Genomic DNA, 9,368 nt, shown 5'->3' with positions numbered 1-9,368 from the left:
TTTGTGATATTGGCCAATTTCATATCATTGTCCGAATAATCGATAAAATATCATATAGTGATGACACTGTTGATTTACCAGTGACCCAAAATCTTCTGAAGATGTCACCTAGTAGCTCACCTTGGAGAGCTACCACGCCAGGGTTTCCCCCAGAAAACTTGCTAAGCCCGGTGGTAGGGTGGCCCACCAGCGGCCCACCGGTGCCCAAGCATGTTTTTTTGTGTCAGGGGCCTGACCCTGACCACTGACTGATGGCAGGGCCCTATAGGTAACAGATTCATTAATGGAGTAGTAGAATTTAGAAGGAGTGATTCCATAAGGCTTTAAGATCAATGTTAAAAGTTGACTGGAAATTTGAAAATATTATCATGTGTTATTATAAGACATTTATGTAACACCAGGTCTTACAGATTGCACTCTTGAAATGCTGTTCAACCAACCACAAAAATAAATAAACAACAAAAATATAATTAAGATAAATAATATCAACTGTCTGCACTAAAAACCAAAAAAACAACTGCCTGGTGTCTCCAGACATTGTTATTTTTTTCCTCAGAGATTTTTACAATCTGGAGTCACGTGACCACGCGTCTGTTTCCGGTCAGTCGTCATGGAAACGTGACAATCACGGATCTACCAAAGATACTCTGTAATCTACTGTTTGGACGAGAGAAAACAAACGTGTGTAAACGCGAACTGTACGAGCTGAAAAATGAAACGCTGGGTCATTTTCACATCTGGTGAAAGCACCTCGGCTCACAGAAGTCTGGAGCTCTGACGCTGCAGGGGACGACGTGCTAACAGCTAACAGCTACTAGCCGCTGCAGCAGCTGGCTGAGCCTCTAGAGCCGCGGCTCGGCTCACGTTAACCGCTACGAGGTCGGTCAGCTGGTGAAGCAGCGGTCTGATGAGCATGATGTCCGTGACGTGCCGTTATGCGCGACGAAGTTGTGACATTGTCAGGTGATGAAAAAGACACCTGATCACGTGTTGATGGAGCGCAAAAACTGATTTCAAGAAAATAAATAAACAATGCTTAGCCTGGTGGGGGGGCAAGTAAGACCTGATCGGCCCGCCAGGCTTATAATTCACTGGGGGAAACCCTGCACGCATACCATGTATCAAGGCTGAATCCTTAACGAAGTGGCCCAGACTCAATACCAACCCAAGACCCTTTGCTGCATGTCAAACCCTCTCTTTCTTTCTTATCACAAATGAAGCAGAAATGTATAAAAAAAGACTCTTGTTGTATGTTTTTTCATGTCTACATAATACTGCAATCACATAATTATCACACAAACTGACATCATGCAATCTGACACAGTTCGCAACCAACATGTCACTTGAACCAATCTTTCACAGTGTGAGAGAGACAATTTTTGTGTAAGATTACTGTCCAACAGTGTGTTAGAGCCTCAAGAATAACGGAATGTGTCACTATATTGTTAGTTCAGCCCAGAACATTGCAGCCTCAGTCTGAATCACAATTACATTATTACATCTTGTTTGGAGGACTCACTGTGTACCTGCTGACTTGACACATGTCACCCATATGAACAATTCAGTTTGTCAGAGCTGAAAGCCTCTGATCTCTAGCACAGTGCCTTTATCAGGAACTCTGAGAAACGACCTTGTTGTCAATGTGACCTCCATCCTTCGGAGTTAGTCCGAAGTGATTTCAAAGAGTTTTGAAAAGAGTTGGTGTGTGGCCTCGATTCACAGAGAAACATTAAGTCCTTCAATGGAAGTTCACCCAAGATGTATTATGTTAAGTTGTAGTGTTCTACCCAAAGTGTAGTGTTTAACCGAATTGAAGATGCAGATAGAAGAGCCATTGACACTGACCTAGCTGTCAGTGTCTCGCTCTGTGTGGTGATTCTGTGTGAATTTTAAAACTGTTGACTAACAAAACACTGATGCTGAGAGGATTTGTCTCTTTCATTCAAGGACACAATGATTTTTTTTAATTTACAGAACATTACAGGGCACAAAGCCTCAGACTTCTTAGTGCTAAGATCATATATTGTATCTTCTCTTTACATTAATATGCTAATCATTCTGTGTCTGAACCAGTTATTGTGTAGATGTTGTTTCCTTAACAGAACGTCCATTAAATAAGACATATTTCAAGAACACTGGACAAATAAAATGAACAAGTAAAAAAAAAATGTCTAAGCACTCACAAACCCTAACCCTAAATCTGGTAATATGACAATGGTGAAACAATATAATCGATTAATAGATTGAAGAAAACCAACAATCTTTCCCTTCCCACTGAGCAGGCAATGTCTGTGGACGTCCAAAACAGGTTGATATCACGTCCGTCAGGCCAGGCCATGATCTGGACGTCCAGTGACAGCCAGAATTAGTCAATATATGACGCTGAGAAAAGACGTCCAGTCAGGCCATGATCTGGACGTCCAGTGACAGCCAGAATTAGTCAATATATGACGCTGAGAAAAGACGTCCAGTCAGGCCATGATCTAAACGTCCACTGACATCCAGAACTAGTTGAGAATAGACGTTCATACCGGCTATGATCTGGACGTCCACTGACATCCAGAATTAGTTGAGAATAGACGTTCATCCTGGCTATGATCTGGACGTCCAGTGACAGCCAGAATTAGTTGATAAATGACACTGAGAAAAGACGTCCAGTCAGGCCAGAATCTAAACGTCCACTGACATCCAGAACTAGTTGAGAATAGACGTTCATACTGGCTATGATCTGGACGTCCACTGACATCCAGAACTAGTTGAAACAACAAATTTTAAAACTTTGATAACGTAATACTGAGCTTTTTATCGTTCGAACATGCTCGGATTATAACACATTTCTCCAGTTCTGTGGCGGACGGATATACAGTAGGTACTACTTCGTTGTGGCCGAGATCACGCGAGAATCACGCACCTTTTTAGTGGCGGATCAATTGTGTTTTCATGAGAAGCGGCAATGTGCCCAAACAACCACCAGGTGGCATCTGTGAGCAGGAGGACGACAACATGCAGCAGCAGGGAGCAGTGACCATGAACGGGAATGGACAGAGTTGCCTGATTTATGTTTCTGTTCGTTGTTGCTTAAATACAAGAATGTAGCTAATAATACCTCACCCACTCCACACCTCATTCCAACTCCTTCCTTCAGCCTGTCGCTACAGGGTCCCTCTAGCAAGGACAAACTTAGTGAGTTGTTGATGATGTTGATGGCGGATGAGATGAATGATTTTTTTCACTATGAAGCCTTTTAAATTACGCACAGCCTACAGAAGTTTCAACGTCCATACAAGCATTTAAGAAATGATTCTTATCAGTTCCATAATTCAGCGAGGATTTTTACTCAACGAAAAAATGTATAAAGATCAGCTTTTAGGTTGAAGACGCGACAGCAGCACGTATGTCCAGACGCTGATGTGTCAGCTGGGGCAGCGGGTCGGTGATAAATAAGACACATGAACATATTGCGACTGACGTATAGCTCCCCTGGTAGAGCAGCTCCCTCAGTAAGCAGAATCATCCGCTGATAGGAGTTCGAATCTCAGTATAAGCAGTAGCCTACTTTTAGTTAATGTGTTTTCTTTTCTCATCATCATTATGATCACATATGGCTCCAAGTTTGCGCAAATAAATGAGCAAATGAGCATTAATTCTCCGCCGGGCCGCGGCAACAGCTTTCCTGCTTGTGTACATAAAATACATTAAATTCTGACACCACAACTGTAGCGTACCGAATATCAATAGATGATAACCAGAAAAAAAAAAAAAAACGTTCTATTGATCTGATTCACCGGCTTCATGGACGTCGGAACTATTTTCTGAGAGGGGGGGGCGGGGGAAGCACGCACTTTTATCAATGATTAAGGATTTGATTTGAAGTTATTTTATAATGGCGTGCAGTTATAACAGAACTAGAATGGATGAACACGGCATCTTTATTGTTAAGAAAATGAAACTTTGATCACTAAATCAAGCCATTTAAGGAACATAACGGCATTATTTGTACCCTTGAATGCAAAAAAGAAAAGTCTGCGCTCCTGACTCAGGGCTTTCATGCATATCCAAAAGTGGACCTTCTCTCAGTTGACCCACTGATGAAGATTTTAAGCAGGGTCTAGACATCGCTTTCATCCATAAGGTCACTGTGAACGTTCATAACCGTCAAATGTGTTAGTCTCTCCTGCGTCATGGTGCGCAGCCAGGTTTTCAGCCTGCGCAAGGCTGAGAAAGAGCGCTCGGATGCCGCGACAGATATTGGCAGGGCCAGGCACAGCTTAATGAGCTTCTCCACCTCTCTCGTGGAAAGGGGGTCAGTTCCGAGGAACCCACATCCACTCGTTTCCCCTGAGCCGCCTCAAGAACTGCCTGCTCTCGCCCTGCAGCTATGCGGAGTCCTTCCTGATCAAAACGCCGCTCCGCCTCGGAGCGCACCAGGTCCATATGCACATCCTGGATGGTGCTTACTTCTCGTATCTTCCCGTGGGTAGGGAGGCTGATGGGGTGCGTGAGTTCCGACGTCTATGACCGGCTTTCTTTCTTTCAGTTGTGGTGTCAGAATTTAACACAAATATTTGTGCTTTCTATTCCTTATATTTTCTACAACAGGCTTATAGAAAGAAGAACGACGCCACGTCATGTCAGACAGTTTTCTCTAGCTTTATTAAAATACATAATCAGCAGCTTCACAGTAGTCGGGAATACAGAAGGTTATTTAAAGCGGAGTGAGTCCCTGAAGCAGTCTCCCTGCAGGAGGAGATCCCTTGGCCAAGTAGGGTTGTCACGATACTAAAATTTTCAACTCGATACCGATATTCAGGAAAATATTCGATACTCGATACAATTTTGGATACCATAAGGATAAAAAAAAGACCCCAAAATTTAAAAGAAATATTTTTATTAACAAGAAAAATGCATCATATTTTCGTTGTTGGTCAAACGCAGATGGTAGAGTCGGCTGTGTGTGTTGCTGTTTGGTTGCAGGTCGACTTTTCTCTGCTTCATTCTGGGACTTTAAGAGAGAGCGGGGTGGGGGGGTGGTATCGATACTTTTGAAAATGAGTATCGTATCCGGATACAACATTTTAGTATCGATACTTTTTTGAGTTTCGATACTTTTGACAACCCTATGGCCAAGTGATCAATGTATTTGTTGCAGACCTCTTTGCTGTCCTCAGCGCGCGGGGGTGGGGGTGCTGGCGTAGCAAGCTTTTCAAAAGTGTGGGGGATGGATGTGGTCTTTCCAGTTAAGCGAACTTGTTCCAGATGCCTTAACATTTGCATTCCCCCATACTGAGGAATGTGTGTAGGGGACGAGAAGTAAGCACCATCCAGGATGTGTCCATCCTGCATTCGGAGGTGGAGAAGCTCATTAAGCTGTGTCTGGCCCTGCCATTGGCCGCGTTTCCCAGATTCGTTAAGAAGCTCTTAAGTGCTAAGATCTTCTTAGGAGCGCTCTTAAGAACGCTGTGAAAGAAGGATGTGTTTTCCAGAGTCGCTCTTAGCTTAAGAAGATCTTTCACTAAGAAGGAAATGTAAGATCGAGCTGACCCACTCTTAACAGCCTTCTTAGCGCCCGAATGCTCAGTGATCAAGCCGCGTCAGGGAAATTTATATCCTCCACTTTTCGAAATAATAAAACAATGCTCAGTGTTGAAATGCGCTCATAGCTGCGGACCACTGGCACAAGAAACATAGGTTAATACAGTGATTCTCAAACTGTGTGGCGTGGTGGCCTGACAGGGGGGGCGCGTGACATCTCCCGTTTTATTATTTCTGCGCGCGACCGCTCCCGTTCTATTATTTCTGCGCGCGACCGCTCCCGTTCTATTATTTTTTCGCGGTAAAACTATTGTAAGTAAGACTCATAGTTCACATTTAGAGAGATAGAGAGAGAAGAAGAGAGCTTACAAAATGGACAAATACTTTTCAACAATGAAAAGAAAATCAGCCGACAAGTCGGGCAACGGTGATGATGACCAACAGCCAAAGCCCAAATCCAGAAAGTATGACGACGCATATCTTTCCCTTGGATTCACAGTGAATATGGTAGGAGAGGAGGAGAGGCCCGTTTGTGTTGTGTGCCTGAAAACTCTGGCAGCTGACAGCATGAGACCCAATAAATTGAGAAGACATTTGGAGACATTACATCCCTCCCATGTCAGTAAGCCACCTGAGTTCTTCAAGAGAAAACTGGATGAATACCGCAAGCAGGAAAATCGCTTTAAAACAACAGCATCGGTGAGCAGCAAAGCACAGCTAGCATCATACAGGGTCGCATACAGAATTGCGAAATGTAAGAAGCCACACACTATAGCGGAGGAGCTCATACTCCCCGCAGCTATAGATATGGTGTCCATCATGATCAATGAAACAAGTGCGGAAAAATTAAAGGCCGTCCCCCTGTCTAACGACACTGTTGCAAGGCGCATAAGTGACATTTCAAAGGACCTGGAAGATCAGCTGGTGGAAAAATTGAAAGGCACCCGTTTCACCATACAAGTGGATGAGGCCACAGACAGCAATAAAGACTGCCTGCTTATTGTTTACATCCGATTTGTCACATCTGAGTCGTTTGATGAAGATTTGCTTTTTTGCAAATATGTGGCGAAGAGAGCTACAGCTGACGAGCTCTTCAACCTTATTGACGGTTACCTGGCAGAACACGGACTGGAATGGGAGAACTGCTTGGGTGTTTGCACGGATGGAGCACAGTCCATGGCAGGAAAGACGAAGGGGCTGAGGGCACTCATCATGAGGGTCTCGCCAAAAGCTCAGTGGACGCACTGTATTATACACAGGGAGGCGTTGGCCGCGAGACAGATGAGCCCCGAATTGAACACCGTCTTGACCGATGTTATCAACGCCGTCAACTTCATCAAGACGAGGCCTCTGAAAGCGCGACTGTTCTCTGCACTGTGCGAAGAGATGGGAGCGCAACACTCAGCTGTGTTGTTACACAGCGAAGCCCGGTGGCTCTCGCGGGGGAAAGTGCTTTCGCGAGTGTTTGAGCTTCGAGAAGAAATTCGCGTGTTTCTGGAGGAGGAGCGCATGGAGGAACTTGCAGTCAAGTTTAAAGACGAAACATTTCTGATGAAACTGGCCTATCTAAGTGACATATTTGGAAAGCTGAACGACTTAAATCTCCAACTTCAAGGCAGAGATACGCACCTTCCTCACCTGGCAGACAAGATCAGCTCATTCATTAGAAAGCTGGAGGCGTGGAACAAACGCCTTGAGAGGGGAAATACTGATTCTTTTGAGAATCTAAGTGAATTCATTGAAATGAATGCTTTGGATGCCACACCAGTGATTCGGTGTCTGAGGGAGCACATATCCTCACTGGGAGGTTTCTTCCAAAAATACTTCCCAGACAGCAGCGCCCAGTATGACTGGGTGAGAGATCCCTTCAATGCAGCAGCACCTGCTGACTTCAGCTCTGCTGAAGAGGACCAGTTCATCGAGGTAACGTCTGACTCCTCCCTGAGACTGAAGTTTGTGTCACAGACACTGAGTGAGTTCTGGATTGGTGTGGAGAGGGAGCATCCTCTCATTGGCGAGAGGGCTGTGAGGATTTTGCTTCCTTTTGCCACTTCCTATCTCTGCGAGATAGGATTTTCTGCTGTTGCCTCTCTCAAAACAAAATATAGATCTAGGCTGAACATCGAGCATGAAGTCAGAGTGTCAGTAACTAGCCTGCAGCCCCGCTTTGAGAGAATTTGCAGTGAAAAACAGGCTCATTGCAGCCACTAGTATAGTTTTGAGTACAGAGACCTGAGCCCAACAACTTGTTTTTGCACAGTTTCCAGCACAAATATAGCTAGCTGATCTGTTCTTGTTTGTTATTGTCTGGAACATATTTTCAATGCAAATAGTAATATTCATAGTTACTCAGTGGCTCTAAATCTCAAAGAGTAAGGTCCCTTATATTTCTTTCCAAATGCCTGCACTTATTTTTGTTCTTTTGCACAATATGTAGGCTACTTCATTGTTGTTATTTTTTAGAAGATGTACATTGCGAATGTTCAGATTTTTAGGTCAAACAGCTGTCTTTGTTGCCAAATGTTGTTGTTTGGTCTTTGCATGGATTCAACTTTATTTATTGCACATTTTGCAATAATTGTATATAAAAAAACACGGGTTGATGGAGCAATTGAGTGCCAATTTGCTTTTTTTACATATTACTTTATTTATTCTTTATTTTTCTTAACTGATTGCACATTTTGTAATAATTGTATATAAAAAAACACAGGTTGATGGAGCAATTGAGTGCCAATTTGCTTTATTACATCTATTTATTCTTTATTTTTCTTAACTGTGATTGCACATTTTGTAATAATTGTATATAAAAAAACACAGGTTGATGGAGCAATTGAGTGCCAATTTGCTTTATTACATCTATTTATTCTTTATTTTTCTTAACTGTGATTGCACATTTTGTAATAATTGTATATAAAAAAACACAGGTTGATGGAGCAATTGAGTGCCAATTTGCTTTATTACATATATTTATTCTTTATTTTTCTTAACTGTGATTGCACATTTTGTAATAATTGTATATAAAAAAACACAGGTTGATGGAGCAATTGAGTGCCAATTTGCTTTATTACATCTATTTATTCTTTATTTTTCTTAACTGTGATTGCACATTTTGTAATAATTGTATATAAAAAAACACAGGTTGATGGAGCAATTGAGTGCCAATTTGCCTCAAAACTGATTTACAAAGATGTCATCGAAGTACTACGTTTGTTTCCTTCATTTGTACAAAAAAAACAGAGGAAAATGAAGTGAGTTGATGTTTTGTTTCAATAAAAGTTAAACTTCACCCATTTTGTTGCGCTTTTTTTGGGGGGGGGGGGGCGTTGAAATTATTCTTCCTCCAAAGGGGGGCGTGTCAGAAAAAGTTTGAGAACCACTGGGTTAATAGAAGAAGAAGAAAAAACCTTGTTATTGAATTACACTTTTAAGTTTTCCACACACATCTGCATATGAGTTTATAGTACTACACATAAAAATACAACAACCCTGTGGCATTTCACAGATATCAAGGAAGCAGATGTAATTAAACTCAGCTGAACCTCATCCAGAGAGGCTTCACCTGCTACTCTATATAAATGCGTTGCCAAAGTCCGCGTGTGTGAGAAACCATGGCTACAATACAGCACATTCTCGCTGCGAACCAACAGCGTCGCCGTGTGCGAAGCCAGACGGTTTACATAAATGCATACGTGCGTCAGCACTTCTCCCCACTGGACGTGCTGTCAGACCGGGCTGTCCAGGCAAAGTACCGGCTGCCCCGTGCGGAGATCCAACGGCTGATCACTCGGTGTCCCCACACATCCAGAGAGCAACCCGCTGCAATTTTGCCCTCAGCC

General features: G+C 43.0%; 1 protein-coding gene across 1 annotated transcript; it reads left to right on the top strand.

Annotated features, from left to right (window-relative positions):
- Positions 1-5,925: 5,925 nt before the first annotated feature.
- Positions 5,926-7,743, top strand: LOC311257497 (zinc finger BED domain-containing protein 5-like; the record flags this gene model as incomplete). The annotated part of the gene is made up of 1 exon (XM_084353141.1): positions 5,926-7,743. The coding sequence occupies one exon, from the start codon at positions 5,926-5,928 to the stop codon at positions 7,741-7,743; it is 1,818 nt and encodes a 605-aa protein (XP_084209267.1).
- Between the last annotated feature and the right edge of the window lie 1,625 nt (positions 7,744-9,368).

The sequence above is a fragment of the Pagrus pagrus genome, assembly GCF_965226575.1.
Source record: "Pagrus pagrus genome assembly, chromosome: 5".
Lineage (NCBI taxonomy): Eukaryota > Metazoa > Chordata > Actinopteri > Spariformes > Sparidae > Pagrus > Pagrus pagrus.
Note: the sequence above shows the minus strand (reverse complement) of the source record. Positions and strands in the feature narration are given on the sequence as shown.